At 42.8% G+C, this 16,489-nt stretch overlaps 2 protein-coding genes across 5 annotated transcripts in view; one reads left to right on the top strand and one right to left on the bottom strand.

Moving 5' to 3' along the window:
- Positions 1-16,489, top strand: part of LOC310829283 (regenerating islet-derived protein 4-like) — a 60,299-nt gene that overhangs the window by 21,921 nt on the left and 21,889 nt on the right. Inside the window, exon 1 of one of the 4 annotated variants that reach the window (XM_083707581.1) lies at positions 12,407-12,542. The exons of the other annotated variants lie outside the window; for them this stretch is intronic. The gene's annotated coding sequence lies outside the window, so the exon portion shown is untranslated. Of the gene's footprint in view, positions 1-12,406; positions 12,543-16,489 lie in introns of those variants that run through there. 4 annotated transcript variants of the gene reach the window in all.
- The window catches only part of LOC310829296 (C-type lectin BpLec-like), a 125,875-nt gene continuing 117,900 nt past the window's right edge, over positions 8,515-16,489 (bottom strand). Inside the window, exons 3-7 of the mRNA XM_083707601.1 lie at positions 14,868-14,940; positions 14,289-14,380; positions 12,758-12,898; positions 11,745-11,859; positions 8,515-8,766 (exon numbers count right to left, since the gene is read on the bottom strand). Of these exons, the coding sequence (XP_083563727.1) occupies positions 8,705-8,766; positions 11,745-11,859; positions 12,758-12,898; positions 14,289-14,380; positions 14,868-14,928 (471 nt within the window). The 5' untranslated portion in view covers positions 14,929-14,940 and the 3' untranslated portion in view covers positions 8,515-8,704. The remainder of the gene's footprint in view (positions 8,767-11,744; positions 11,860-12,757; positions 12,899-14,288; positions 14,381-14,867; positions 14,941-16,489) is intronic.

The raw sequence follows: 16,489 nt of genomic DNA on the forward strand, positions 1-16,489 counted from the left end.
TTTAATGCTCTGTTGAAAGCTGCCCAGAGTGCCTGGGGAAACCCAGCCTGGGCAGGGTATAAATAAAATTGCTATTCTTATTTGGTTGGGACTTTGCTCTTTTTCCATTTGGTCTAACAAAACACGAAGATTTCTAGCCTGCCTAGACTTAAGTCAGAGCCGCACCACACATTTAAAGCACTCTTATACAACTTTAGTAGTCATGGCTTCCTATAAAGAATCCCGGGAACTGCTGGTGCCTTTAATAGACTAAGTTGGGGCCACCAACATTTTTGGCTTACTGGACATATCTGTAATTATGAGATAGGGCCATGGGTGCCAGTCACAAAATGGCTGCTGAGCTGCATGTGATGTAACACAAAATGGCTGATAAAGGCATGGCTTTTTTTCAGCCAGAACTCACTGGAACGGAGTTCCGGCACCTCCTAGATGGGTGCCCTTCCCCATTATAGGAGAACAATGGAGGCATTCATAGTGAGTTTTGGCACCTCTTTTTCTAGAGAAATAGCACTGGAAACACAAAATGGCTGGCATGAGGGGCATGGCATAACAGAAAAGGCATTGGCAGGCAACTGGTGCCTCTGAGCACCACATTGGCAACCCCTGAACTCTGACCAGAAGAGAGTCCAAATTTTTCCTCTGCTTTTTTGGCAATGAGATATATCCTGTCTCTAAAAATGGAGATTTGAATTCTGTGTGTGTCTTTGTGGAGTGGGCAAGAGCAGGGCTTTCTTCCAGCCAGAACTCGCCAGAACTCAGTTCCGGCACCTCTCAGATGGGTGCCATTGCCATTATAAGAGAGCAAGGGAGGTGTTTGTGGTGAGTTCCAGCACCTCTTTTTCAAGAAAAATAGCACTGGGGAGGAGGATCTCACTTGTAATCAGACGTCTACTGACCCTTAAGATGGAAGTTCCATCTAGCTGTCCTGATAAATAGAAATGAAGAGGTAGCATCACATATCATACCCAGAACAACAAAAATCAGTAGTATAGCCACTCTATCCCTACCTTCTTTTTTTTTGCAAATTAATTTTTTATTGATTTTCAGTAGACATACATACATTCATAAATTACACATATATAGGTTACATATTTAACTTAGGCTCTATGATGCCTCTGACTTCCCTCCATTTCTTTGGTAAGTATCAAATAAAGTTCTAATATCACGTACTCTATATATCTTATTATCAACTACATGCTGTAAGAGTTATTCCAACCCTACCAGTGTCTTCAAAGATTTACAATTGTTTCTTATATACATCAAATATTTACTCCAATTTTCTTGAAACATCTGCTCATCCTGATCTCTTAATTTTCCTGATAGTCTGGCCAGTTCTGCGTAGTCCATCAATTTAACCTGCCAGTCCATTATATTCGGTATTTTGTCTGTTTTCCAATTCTGAGCTAACATATTTCTGGCTGCTGTCGTGGCATATAAAAAGAGGTTTTTATCTTTTTTTTAATTTCCTTTCCAATCAATCCCAGTAGAAAAGCTTCAGGTCTTTTTGGAAAAGTATATTTAAAGATTTTTTTAAGTTCGTTATAGATTAGTTCCCAAAAGCCCTTCACTTTAATACAGGTCCACCACATATGGTAGAGGTCACCCTCTACCTCTCCACACTTCCAACATTTCTTATTTTTTGTTCTATACATCCTTGCTAGCTTTAGATGACATCTGTAGATCATTTCCCACAAATTCTCCTTTAAGGCAGTACAAGCCGTAAATTTCATATTTACATTCCATAGTTCTTGCCACGCATCAAAATTGATATTATGGCCGAAATCAATAGCCCATTTAACCATAGCTTCCTTTATCTCTTCGTCTTTCGTATACCAATCCAATAATAAATCGTATGTTTTTGATAATAATTTATTTTTACCTTCTAGAATATCAATATTGAATTTAGATTTCTTATTCTCGAATCCCTTTTTCCTTTTATCTTCTTTTAGTAGATCATTAACTTGGTGATACTGTAACCACCCTGTAAATAAATTCTCTACCTCCTCATACGGTATGAGTTTTATATCTTGATCTGTCTTTTTGATTAGTTCTTCATAAGTAGCTTTCCCCCCTTCCATATTGACTTTTTTGATAGTTAAAGCTTCTATTGGTGAAATCCACCAAGGGGTTTTCCTTTCCAATAGGTCTTTGTCTCTTTCCCAAACTTGAAATATTGATCCTCTGATTATATGGTTTATAAAACCCCTGTGAACTTTCACCTTCTCATACCATAGGTACGAGTGCCACCCGTACCTATTATCAAAACCTTCTAAGTCTAAGAGATCAGTGTTTTCTAATTTTATCCAATCTTTCACCTATGTTAAACATGCCGCTTCGTAGTATAGACTCAGTTCTAGCAGGGAAAAGCCTCCTCTTTCTTTTTTATCCACCAAGATTTTCATTTTTATTCTTGGTTTCTTCCCCTGCCAGACGAATCTTACTTTTTTTTGCCATTCTTTAAATTGTTTTAGCCCTTTCATTACTGGAATAGTTTGGAATAGAAATAACATTCTGGGCAAAACATTCATTTTAATCACGGATCTTCTCCCCAAGAATGACAACTTTAATCTATCCCATATTTCTAGGTACTTTTTAATACCCCTCCATGTTGCCTCATAATTGTCTTTGTTTAAGTTTATATTTTTTGTTGTAATCCATACTCCTAAGTATTTAACTTTCTTAACTGCTGTAATTCCAGATCTTTGTTGTAGTTCCTCTATCTCTTCCTTGGTCATGTTCTTTGTCAGCATTTTGGTCTTATTTTTGTTAAGTTTGAGTCCCGCCACCTTGCCGAATTCTTCTAGTCTCTGTAAGGCTTCTTGTAAACTCTTTGGCTCTTCTAATGTTAGCACTAGATCATCCGCGAAAGCTTTAATTTTGTACTCTTTACTTGCTACCTTGATCCCTTTAACTTCTGATGCTTCTCTTAGCCTCTTGTTAAAAACCTCTAATACTGTTATGAATAACAGGGGAGACAGGGGGCAACCCTGTCTAGTCCCTTTAGCGATATCAAAAGGTTCCAATATATTGCTATTTATTATGAGTTTGGCTTTTTGATCTTGATATATGGCTTCAATTCCTTTTCCAAACCCTTCTCCAACTCCCATTGCTTTTAGATTTTCTTTCGTAAATCTCCAGGAGATGTTATCGACTGCTTTTTCGGCATCGATAAATAGCAATGCCGCTTGCTTGTCTATCCTATTCTCTAAATATTCAATAATGTCTATGACATTTCTTACATTATCTTTCAGTTGTCTTCCCGGAAGAAAGCCTGCTTGATCTTTGTGAATTTTCCCATTTAAAAGTCTTTTTAATCTTTCCGCCAATACATCAGCAAATATTTTGTAGTCGTTATTTAACAAGGAGATGGGTCTGTAGTTTTTAACTTCTAAGCCATCTGCATCTTTTTTTGGGATCAAGGTAATGTAAGCTTCCTTCCACGTGGCTGGGATTTTTCCTTCTTTTAAGATGTTATTCATGACCTCGCATGACACTGGAACGATTTGGTCACATAATGTTTTATAATACTTAGATGAAATGCCATCTGGCCCCGGAGCCTTTCCCATTTTCATTTTTTTATTGTTTTCTGAATTTCTTGTTCTGTAATTGTCTGATTTAATTGTTCTCTTTCATCTTCCTTAATCTGTTGCAATTGGTATTTTTCCAAATATTCTTCTATTCTATTATTTGTCTCTTTCTCTTTTCTATATAATTCTTTATAATATTTCTGAAACATCTTTCTTATCTCTTTGGGGTCTTCCACTATCTTTTCTCCATCCCTTATTCTACCTATTATATTTTGTTTTTTCCTTTCCTTTAATTGCCAAGCCAAATACTTCCCAATTTTGTTAGCTGATTTAAATTTTTTTGCCTCATCATTTTAATTCTCCGTTCTACTTCTTGATTCACCACCATGGAAAATTGGGCCCGTAGCATCTTTATGTTTTGTTTTATTGTTTCATCTTCTGGTTTAGATGTTAACTGTCTCTCGCTCTCCATGAGGTGTATCAAGATTTCTTCTTTCTTTTTCTCTCTTCCCTTTCTTAAGTGGCTGTTTTCCTGAATTAAAAACCCCCTCATAACCGCTTTACTTGCGTCCCAGACTATTTCTATGGGTGTTCCTTTATTCAAATTATATTTAAAGTATTCCTCAATTGTCTCTGTCGGAAATCAAGCCCATATCAGGAGAAACTGGCAACTCTCCCAGGCACCCGGCTTGATCTCCTGTTGACCTCCCTGGCTGCATTCCCCAGCAAGATCCAGGCTAGGTCGCAATAAACGATCCTTCTCAGCGTGAGAAGAACACCCCCCTCTTTCCTGCCCCCCCGGCAGGGGAAAGAGATAGACAGAAACATATTAACATTCCTTTATTTCTGTCTTTGCAGCATTACAAAAGCATGACTGCTCTCTTCAAACTCCAGCAGTCTAGTGGCAAAAACTTCCTGTACTTCCTGTACAGCTCATATTACACTCTGAGCTAATTCCGGTGCTTCGCACTGTGAATTGACTGTCCCTCTGTTTCCCATGGAACAGTCCCAACATTCCCATTATGTTTTGCTTTCAAGCTAGCAGTTTGCAGCTGCATTGCTTCTATATCGTAAAAGTCTCTTTCGCCCTGTTTATTATCTTCTGATCATTGAGCAAGTTCTCATTCATTCTCCATCTGAAGGTTGTGGGGAATTAGTTGTCAGGCCTAAATTAACTTTAAAAGACTTTGTTGCTAGACTCTTCTTCTTCGTCTGCTTCCTTTTCTTCCTCCTCTTCCCCTCCTCTTGCCTCCATCTCCTCCCGTTTGTCCCCCCTAACTCCCCCCCTCTGTCCTTCCCAATTCTTTGTCATACCTTCTGGCAAATTTCTCCAGTTCCTGAGGACTAGATAGTTTGAATCTCTTGTCTTTATAATAGAATGATACCCCTTCTGGGAATTCCCATCTGTACTGGATTCCATTTTTCTTTAGCTGGTTTACTAACTGCTTAAAAATGTCTCTCCTTCGAAGAAACCTCGATGGAATCTCTTTGAATACAATAATTGCTCTCCCACCTATACACAGCTTTTTGATGTAGTTTAACCTCAATATTTCGTTCCTCATTTCCAAAGAGTTAAACATCACTAACATGTCCCCTGGGAGCTTTTTCTCTCTAGCTTTGGTAGATTTTACTTTTATTCGCAAGACATTTGCTATGGTAAATCCTATATCCTCCTCCCTTGCATCCATCCAATTTGCTAGTTCCTTAATCAGTTTAATTCTTATGTTTTCATTTGCCTCCTCAAGGATCCCCCTAAATTTCAAATTGGCTTGTTTCATTCTCATTTCCATCATCCCCATACTATCCAGTATCTCTTCCTGTGATTTATTTATCTCCTTTACCTCTACTCTAATCCTATCCGTTTCCCTCTTAGTCTCCTTCAATTCTTTCTGCACTTTCTTCATTGAGTCCTCAAGAGCTTTAGATTTTACTGTTAGATCTTTTACTTTCCCTGTCAGCTCTCCTACCACCCCCTCCAATTTCTTGTCCAAAGTATCCTGTACTCCCAGTAATTTTTTCTCAATATACTCTTTGTTATGTTTAAATTCCTTCCTTATTTCAGCCATTAATGTATCATAGTCCTTAATCTCCTTCCCCTCCTTTCCATTTTCCTGTCTGGATGGCCTTCTCTCTGCTGGTGTTCCCACTCCTTTCTTCATTTTGGTATTTTTACTTGAATCAATTTAACAGATAATGCAATTTAGCTTTCCACCCCTAGAGGGCGCGGAATTGAAAAATTAACAACAGCTGATGTAATTCCACTTTCCACCGCTAGAGTTCACAAAGTTAGTAATAGAAGTTTCTAGTTAGTTCCAGTATACTTCTCCTCTCACCCCCTCTTCCCCCTCCCCAATAAACTAACAAAATAAGCAATCAGTATTCTTAAAGAGATAAGCTAACTAACAAACACACCAAAAACAAAAGTAAAGAAGAAGATTAGGACTTCCGGGGTGGCGCCTTCATCAATGGCTGCCTCCCTCTGAACTGGAGGGACCAGCTCCGCGTGAAACGGGTCGTATCCGCTACGGCGAAGCGGGGACCCTCTCAAAAATCACAGGCGGATGAAGCCTGTGACCATGGGATTCAGCGGGCACCTTTATTTTATTTTTTTAAAAATATTTATTAAGATTTTTAAAAGAGAAAAGCATAAATAACAAACAACATTGCTTATATCATACACAAAATTTCATAACTTGTTTGGACTTCCTCACGTCTCCTGCTCCCACTTACATTGTTAAAAAGTTTTTTCAAGCAAATTATCATCTTGTTTACAATCTTATATCCACTCGTTTAAATATCGGCGGGCACCTTTAATGCCCCCCCAACCCGCTAAGGAACCCACCAATGGGCTCCGAAGTGAAGAGGGGGAAGTGGTGCGGTGCTGAGAGTCACCGGCTATTTCCGTGGAGCGAAGCCGCATAGCTGTTGCCGGAGAGCGCTGCCTTTTTCCTGGAACAATTGGGACTTTAAAACAACAACCCGTGAGTAGTACGGAAATTGGATTCTTTAAATATCTTTAAATTTGGCACTGATCGGGGAAGGTCCAAACAGGAAGTCTGCCTCCCCTTTCTGTAAATACTCTAAAGCAAAGAACCTCCAACTAAGGTCGTGGAGAGCTTTATCTTTTGTAAAAGATTTTAATTCTACTGATTGAGATTACAAGAAAATTTATTTGGAAGCAGGGGAACCTGCGGGAGAAGAACTAGATTTAAAAATTGATGTTCCACCCTCCCCGGACCCGGGAGTGGGCTGTGAGAGCCGGTTGATGAGCAATTGGCGGCTACTTTCTTACTTTTTCTCCTCTCTCAGCCTTCCTTTATACGTTGTTTCCCCTTACCGCCAGAATGGATTCCTTTTCCTCCTCACAGCACACGAATCCTGGAGATTTATTGCTGTACTCCTTTAGCTGCATTCCTTTAGTGATAACAGCTTTACTTGGAATCTTAATTCTTTATTTAACCTTGGAAGCCTGCCGCTTTCGCTTGGAGCTTGAGGCTTCACAACACGGGTTCTGATTCCTCCCCCTCTGTGCCGCAGCTCAAACCTGTCTTCAAACCTGCTTTTAAAGTCTGTAAACAGGAGAGCTCAAGCAGCACTGCCAGGGACTGTACCCCAAGATAGTCCTCTTGGAGTTTTGAGGGCTACGTAGCCTTCGTAGCGTCTCTAAAGCCCCAGTGTTGTTCAAGGTCCCCCAGAGGGTTTCCTTGCACTCCTTTTTTGCTATGGCGGCTTCACCGGAAGTCAATCGCCACTCCACCCCTACCTATGACTTGTACCGAGGTGCATACATGTCACACACCATAATAAGTCAGATGCTATTTTGCAAAACGAGTCTGAAGATTTTGTGGATATATGCTTGTTGTCTTGATAATGATACTAATTTTAACATACTCAGGTATAAACTGAGTATAAATGGCAAGAGAATGAGGTGATATTTGAAAGGTCAAGCTCCGCAAAGTTGCCAAAGAGAAGAAGCAAGTCCCAGTGACTGATGGCCATTCCAAAGAACCAGGACTTTGTTTTAAGGAACTATATTCCTTGGAAGGAGAAATGCCACATTGCAGGACCACATGGTGTCCTTTTGCCTAGAGACAGAGACACTGAGACAAGGCCAGAGATGATTATCTTTAATTTGTGTAGCCGGAAGAGGGGCTCATAATTCAAAAGATATACAATGCACAGTACCAGTCTGCAGTATAGCAGCCCAAAATTCAGTCTAACAACCCTCTGTGCTATTAGACTGGGAATCTATTTGGGCAGCCCGAACACAAGGAATTTAATTCATTAGTTTTACTGATCAAAAAGCCAGTGCTTTTATCCCGTTTTCTCATGTGCTCATGCATCTGTATACTGCCATGTCCAGCTCAATTTTATTCACACCAGTAGTGCCCTGCAAGCAGTTTTTCTAAAAGAAAGCCTTCTAGTGGAGCTTCATCTATGCCCATTGAGCAAACTGTTGAACAGTTGATCTGGTGTGTCTATCTGTGTGTGTCTGTCTCTGTGTGTGATGCTCTGCAAATATCTTTCTTTTGTGAAAGGCACTTGTGGAGCAACTCGCATGCCTCAGGTGGTGCATGGCCCTAAACAGACTTCCAGACTTGCAAGTGGATTCCAGGCTTGCAAACATATCTTTTTTCCCCTTGAAGGAAATAGCACAAAAATAAATGTTAAACTTGTGGTTTATTCCACTAGATTTCCAGAAGCATGCAAATGCTTGAATGTAACGTACAAGCTTGCGTGCTCAGTCTCTAAAAGTCTGTGAGCTTTGAGTCACAGTTTTGATGCTGTTCCAAGAACCGGAGTTCGCCCGGCTGTCGGCCGGTGGGCTAGAGCCAGCTGGGGGCCTGCCAATTGCCCCCATCTCCCCGGAGGTATCTCAACAGTCACATGCTGTGGGGATCTCCTGTAATTTTCCCTATCCTCACTTTATGGCCGTGCTTGTGAGTATGGATGGACAAAGCAGAACAGCAATGCAATAAGGAAAATATGCATGGAAGAGAATTTATTAAGATGATGTTCTGCTGCAGGTCCAAGAAAATATCAAAGGGAAGGGGGAAATTGAAGAGGCATCTCTATAGCAATGGCTATTTTGAAAGTGATGAGAGAGAGCAGAAATACATATAATGTCAAGGCAGCTTCCCAGCCAACACAGTGGAGAAGGGAAGTCTCCTTTTGAGTTATTGCTTGCAGATGAAGGCGTATGTGTTGTTGCATTTTACATCATACCACTTCTTAAAACCTGAAATTCAAAACAAAAATTATAATTCAAGAAATAAGGAAAGTTACTTCTTATTGCCTATTATTCCTTTCCCCAATGTGTAGGGGGAATAAAATGGATTCAGACTTTAATAATAGTGAGGGAACCACCAGAAGGCCCTCAGAGCTGGACCTCTGTGCCCAGGTTGAACAATGGGGGTGGAGACACTCCTTCAGGTATACTGGGCTGAGTCCATTGAGGGCTTTCAAGATCAGCACCAACACTTTGAATTGTGCTCAGAAACGTAGTGGGACCCAATGTAGGTCTTTCAGGACCAGTGTTATATGGTCTCTGCAGCCATTCCCAGTCACCAGTCTAACTGCCGCATTCTGGATTAGTTGTAGTTTCTGGCTCACCTTCAAAGGTAGCCCCACACAGAGCGCATTGCAGTAGTCCAAGCGGGAGATAACTAGAGCATGCACCACTCTGGCGAGACAGTCTGCAGGCAGGTAGGGTGTCAGCCTGCATACCAGATGGAGCTGGTAGGCAGCTTCCCTGAACACAGAATTGGCCTGTGCCTCCACGGACAGCTGTGAGTCTAAAATGAGTCCCAGGCTGCACATCTGGTCCTTCAGGTGCACAGTTACCCCATTCAGAACCAGAGAGTCCTCCACACCTGCCATCCCCCTGTCCCCCCAAAACAGTACTTCTGTCTTGTCAGGATTCAGCCTCAATCTGTTAGCTGCCATCCATCCTCCAACTGCCTCCAGACACTCAAAAAGGACCTTCACCGCCTTCACTGGTTCTGATATGAAAGAGAGGTAGAGCTGGGTATCATCCGCATACTGATGAACACTCAGCCCAAACCCGCAGTTTCAGTCCCATGATGAGGCCTGAATCCCAATTGGAAGGGATCCAAATGGTCCGCATGCTTGGAGTTGTTCAGGCGTGCTTGGAGTTGTTCAGCAACCACCTGCTCAGTCACTTCGCCCAAGAATGGAAGATTTGAGACTGGGTGATAGTTGTCCAGATTGGCCATGTCCAAAGATGTTTTTTAAGGATGCGGTTTAATAACTGCCTCTTTCCGCGGTTCTGGGAAAGCTTGCTCACAGAGGGAAGCATTCACTATCCCCCGGAGCCCATAACCCTGCCCTTCCCGGCTCACTTTTATGAGCCAGGATGGGCAAGGATCGAGGAGAGAGGTGGTCAGTTTCACTCATCCAAGCAGCCTGTCCACATCCTCGGAGGTATCAGATTGGAACTGATCCCATGCAGCTGGAATAGACAGGACTCTAGCACTCTCCTGCCCCAGCCCTGCTCCCATGATGGCGTCTACCTCTTTCCGAATCTGAGCGGCTTTGCCTGCAAAAAAGTTGCAAAATCATTGCAGGAGATCTTGGGGTCCTTACCAGGCCCCAATGGTGAAGGTGGTTCTGTTAGATTGTGAACCACCTGAAAGAGTCTCCTGCTGCTGTTTTCTGCAGATGCAATAGAGGCATCTTCACCCTCGCTATTGCCACTTGGTAGGCTTGACGTTGAGCTCTAACCCGTTTCTGGTCCGATTTCCACCACTGGAGCTATTGCCACCTCAGTGATTGTTTCATCACCCTCAGCTCTGGGGAAAACCATGAGGCTGCCAGGCTCCATGCTGTTGGAGAGAGCGCTTTGGAGCCAGACAGTCAATAGCTCTGGTTAACTCTGCCTTCCAGCAGGCCACCGGGGAATCAGCTGAAAGGCCATCAACATGAGATAAAACATCCCCTACTACACTCTGGAAACCATTTGAATCCATTAAGTGGGAGGGGGGTCCAAATCAGTCCCACCTCCCTGCAGAGGGAAAGGGTTGCGGCAAGTGCACCCCAGCCATTCTATTGACCTGGCCCGCTGCCAGACAGCCCTGACCCTCTCCCCTTCAGAACAGAATACAAACTATACAATGAACCAATAAAGCAGTAGAAAGCAACAACAACAACAAACAATTTATAATTATACCAAAGTTAAACTAATCCCCAGGCCCAACTAAACGTTTATTCCCCCCCCCCCGACAGAGCAAAAACAAAACAAAAAACCCAAATTTAAAATGCCACAGATTAAAAATTTAAAATTCAAAAGCATTTAAAAGCATTTTCAACATTTGCCCCAACCCCAGAGTTTGTTCCAGTGAGTCTGGACTTTTCAGGACTCACAGCAGGGCTGTGACCCAGAACTAACGAAACATATGAAGGTCACTCACTGATCACTTGGCTTCAAAGTCTTATATGTTATATTGTGCTTTTAATATTCTGTTGGGAGCCACCCAGAGTTGCTGGGGAAACCCAGTCAGATGAGTGGGGTATAAAATAATAATAATAATAATAATAATAATAATAATGCTGTTTGAGCCTAATCATTTTGTTAAGAAACATGATAGAATATAAGATGGCATAACCCAGACCTTAGTTTGGCAACCGCTGTTTTCTGAACAAAATATGTGATCACATGCAACCGAAGAATGAAGGTTGACTTCAGAAAAAGATTCTGCTTCATGGTATGATTGGAAGTGTCCCTAAAGGATCAATAGGTTGGACCACTTCTGGTCAGATCTCCAGAGATATTGACTTGTGAACCTTGGTAAGAGAAGCACCAGGCTGAGAGTCTATCCACTCACTGGCAGAGGAAGAGGAGTGAGAGGGGAGGGCGATCGGGGCAGGGTGCCATCGTGGCTTCCCCCCACCAGTGCTGGGTGCCCCAGCCCCGCAAGTGGCACCCCCTGCCCCCAGGATGTGCCCCAGCCCCTCCCCCACCTGTTCTCCGCCCCCCTGGTGCCAGAGCATGAAGCTCTGCCACTGTATTCACTCAACTAATACCCAGAGTAAACCTTTCAAATGAATGGACCATCAATAGCAATGACTATCCAAAGTATATTGAGTTTGATCATTTTGATTTTTAAAGTCAGATACTACCCTTTGAAATACTTGAAACTGATGGAGTGATAGGCATGAAACCTTTTTTTGATCAGTCCCCACAAATTGCTTGCTTACCTGTGTCCTTTAGCAGATGCACACAATATTCTTCATTGTTGTGGTTGTCTGGGCGATTAAAATCCCAGCGTTTGTAATTGTAGATCTCATCATCCGAAAACTTCCATTGCCCTTTCTGCAGCAATGTGATAGAACAGATCATACATTCATTTGAAACGAGGAGGCCAATGCAAAGATCACGTGGAGAGTTGACCAGTTATGAAGCTATTGCCAGTTATGATGGAGATACAGTTGTACCTTGGTTCTCTAATGGAATCCTTTCCAGAAGCCCGTTCGGCTTCCGAAAACGTTCAAAAACCAAAGTGTGGCTTCCAACAGGCTGCAGGAGCTTCCTGCACTCAATCTGAAGCTACGGAATTCACATCAGACGTTAGGGTTTCAAAGAACGTTTACAAACTCGAAAACTCACTTCCGGGTTTACGGTGTTTGGAAGCCAAAACGTTTGAGTCACAAGGTGTTCGAGAACCAAGGTACGATTGTATTTGTAGGAAAAACACTGGGACCTAATTTGAATAGTAGAGTGCTTGGTATCTGGTGGGCGGGGCTTGTGTGTTTTGCTCCAGAATCAGCCCCTCCCTTCAATGTCTGTGTTCCGTTAAGAATATCAGTTAAAAGGGACCAACTGCCTCTTCTCGTTTCTTACCTCAGACTAACCTCATGTTGTTGTATTTAGTTTCTCTTATTTTGTTACAGTTTTTTTTTTTATAATTCAAGCTTAATTTACATTTACGTGAGCCACTTATTTTCCTCAAAGAACAAGAAACTCTGCTGGAGAATGGTGGAACATCGTAAACTTGGGTGAGTGAGGGGATATTATTCCCAGGAGGATTGAATATGTTAATCCTCTCCCCACTTCCACAACAATATTAGAGGAGGATTCTATTAGAAAATTGTGGAAAAGTCACATATTGGAGTAATCTGGGGAGATGATTCGGGTAAGGATGGAATGGTGATGCTAAGAAGCCGTTACTCAGTGACAATGGCCTGAAATAGAGAAAGTAAAGGCAACTCACCTTAGTGGGATCATGCAGCCCAATCCAAACCTGACTTTCCCTTTTCTGGTTTGCAGAGATGTAATTGGCCACCGCATCTGACTCTTTCTCATTGAGGATGGAGGCAAGATGGGTCCCACAGCCATAGCTCACGCACTCATTCTGAGAATAGCCAAGCAAGTAAATAATCTTCACCACTATTACTAACACACACACACACACACACACACACACAAACACACACAAAAACACACACACACACACACAGACTCTTTCCCACAAAGCTTTCCCAGAGGGGTTCACAACTTGTCAAATAAGTAATAACAATTATTAAAAATCATAAAACACCAGTGGTGGAGAGTTGGAAGTTTTTCAAATGGGAACTAAAGCAGCTGAGGAAGGAAGAGAGAAAAAGGGGTGAAGAAAATGCGGTGAGTGAAGCCAGGCCCCTTTCTCCATCCTCTGGACCTGCTGGGAAACTAAAGAAACCTGCTGGACCTGCGTCACATGAGTGCAATTAAATTACTCAATCTTGGTGCAAGAAAACCACCTTGAAGCTCATACACAAAAACTAGGATGAATGCAGGAAGAATGCTCATAGTCATGATTTGGCTGCACTCTTTTCAGAAGCGGGTGGTGCTGTGGGTTAAACCACAGAGCCTTGGACTTGCCGATCAGAAGGTAAACTGCGGCGGGAAGGTAAACGGTGTTTCCGTGTGCTGCTCTGGTTCGCCAGAAGCGCTTAGTCATGCTGGCCACATGACCCGGAGGCTGTCTGCAGAAAATGCTGGCTCCCTCGGCCTATAGAGCGAGATGAGCGCGCAACCCCAGAGTCGGTCACGACTGGAGCTAATGGTCAGTGGTCCCTTTACCTTTATGCAGGCATGCAGAATGTTGACCTGTGTTTTAATCTGGTTTTGTAGCTTATCCTTGAATTTAACTATTATCTTAATGTTTGAAATAGTTGTTCTTAACTGTATATAGCTGGGTGATGTCAGGTTTTAAACACCATGATGTATCACCATCCAAACATCACAATCTGGCGATACACCATGATGTTGAAACAACAATCTGTATTAGCCCCAGCCCTCAAGGCATGGGGTGAAACGGCCACAGCTCTCATTGCAAGAGATGAGGCACTTTCATCCCAACACCCTGCAGAGCTGAGGATGACACAGCTTGTTTGTGGTTCTTGGCTTGGGGGTGGGAAGGTTCCACTCCCCCCCCCCAGCTGAGTGAGCCCTGAGGCCCCTCCTGCTCACATGCAAGCTGGAGGGACAAAGGGGCAGAGATAGCTTGTATCTTTTCACTTGGGAAATGGTACCTTCTTGCCAGGCCATCTCTCCTGACTGTTAATTAAGCTTTCTTGGCTCCTGTGGAAACAGGTTACTTGAACACAATGGGTGAGCAACTCTCTTTGGATTATACCAAGATGCTGGCCAGGTATTGTCTCCCAACAGCTCACACTGATAGCCCTCCTCACAAAAATGTCATCTGAAACCCATGACAGCACCTGATGTTACAGCTTGGTTGGTGAGAAGCAGCTTCTTACCTCAGCTTCAGACCAAGTTTTCTGAGAGTCAAAATATGCATAGCAGCTGCCCTGGGCTTTCAGCCAATTCCTGGGACAGGATCTGGCCTTTACTGTATGGAGAGAGGAGTAAAAGAAGAAAAAGTTGGGGGAGGGGGACAAAAGCTGTTAGAATGCAATTTTCAATGTGGAATCCTACTTCACCTACAAATTTGCACAGATAATTTTAAGATTAATGAATGCAGACCTAATTTAAACATTCCTGCTTCCATTGGTGAATGGTACCCCATGGCACCGATAGGAAATTGGGACAGAAAGCAAGGAGCCAAACAGTAAGTGGATCCAGAGTCAATGGCAGGCAGCGCCACTCCCTGACTGGTTGTCAATGTGAGTCTGAGGAGTGGTTCAGGGCAGACTGAGGTTGGTAGGGCAGTTCCCTATTCACCCTAATGGACCTGCTTCCATTGCTTGGTTATTTATTCCAACAGCCTTAGCTGGGTTACCATCACCTGGAAATCTGACAAGTAGTTTTGTTTTTATAAATTCTTAACCCCAATTAAAATTTCTGGGGAATTCCCAGATAATTGTTAAAACACTCACCTCCTGGGAAAGAATAGGAGACCAGGAACCCAAGAAGGCAAAGGTAGGTGACAACCCCCATCTTCTGGTTGACCTTCAGTAGAAGGAAATGTGCATCAAATTAAAAACTTATCCTTACTTATTGGCATTGTCAATGTGGTGATAGCAGGAAGAAGTAAATCAGTATTTTCTGTTCTTAAAATTATAAATGGGAGATTAGAGAAAGAAGAGAGAACCCAAAACTTAAAGTTGGCGATTGTTGAAGTATCATGGAGTCAAATAAGCTTAGTGTGCAGATGCACCTAGTGCTGACCATGTTCCATCTTCTGGTTGACCTTTTATGGAAGGTCAAAACCTATCCCCACTGGTTGCCATTTCGTCCATGTGGTGATGGCAGGAAGAAATAAAATATTATTTTATACTCTTAACATCACAATTCTCCTTCATGTGAATTTCTAAAAAATGAGAAGAGAAGGAAAAGAATGGAGAAAAACGAGAAGGTTAGGGAAAGAAGGGAGAACCTAAAGAGTTTGCCATTGTTGAGGAATCACAGATCCTGGATTCTGGACCAGTGGAGGCTGGTGTCCATTGGGACTGGTAGGATTTGTAGGGCAGAAGGCAGTAAAACCAACGGTAAGTGGAGGCAGAGTCAATGACAGGCAGAGCCAAGCAATTCTGGTTTTGTTCTTTTTCCCCTCCAGGGACAACAGGTAGTAGAAGGAAGGGACAGCCTGTGCCACCCAGATGTAAGAAAGAACACACAACACTGGGACTTTCTGAGGGCTGGTAGAGCTTTGTGGGGCTGTGCCCCATTCCTCCTAACATACCAGCCTCCACTGTTTCTAGACCAGGGATGCTAACGTGAATATAATATTGAGGCAAGTAAGCCCCTCTCCCATAATTGATCACAAGATGCAGCACACAGACACCATTTGAATGGCAGGGACCATCAACTGGGGGGAGAGCTGGCCCCTTCAAATATTTTATGGAGAGTGAAGGGGCCTCAGCTCCTAGCAGTTGGCTCCGATGTTCTAGACTAAAGCAGTATTAACATTTATCAAAAGCCTTTTAGTTGTTAATCTGTTGCTCTTGTCCTTCTTTTGTTTTATGGGAAGAACAATACAGTGGTACCTCGGGTTAAGTACTTAATTCGTTCCGGAGGTCTGTTCTTAACCTGAAACCGTTCTTAACCTGAAGCACCACTTTAGCTAATGGGGCCTCCTACTGCCGCTGCACCGCCAGAGCACGATTTCTGTTCTCATCCTGAAGCAAAGTTCCTAACCTGAAGCACGATTTCTGGGTTAGCAGAGTCTGTAACCTGAAGTGTATGTAATTTGAAGCGTATGTAACCTGATGTACCACTGTCATAACCCTCAGGTTGGTGGGCTGCCTTAAGAAAGTTAAGGAGGAGTGGAGTTGCCTCTATGTCAGGCTGCTGTCAGTGGCTCCCAGCTAGTTGCTTCTTGGATAATGGCGTTGTCCTGAATGAATCTCCACCTCCTTCTCTTCCACTTCCTCATTCATCATCATCTTCTTCTTCTCTACAGGTGCCACTAAGTGTCCTCTGTCCTTCGAGCTCTTTGTTCTCCCACTTTTAAGGCCTGCCTAGTTCTGGGAGATGGTGGATCTGGTCTGCTGTCTAA

Source organism: Podarcis gaigeae (genome assembly GCF_964106915.1).
Source record: "Podarcis gaigeae genome assembly, chromosome: 13".
Classification (NCBI taxonomy): domain Eukaryota; kingdom Metazoa; phylum Chordata; class Lepidosauria; order Squamata; family Lacertidae; genus Podarcis; species Podarcis gaigeae.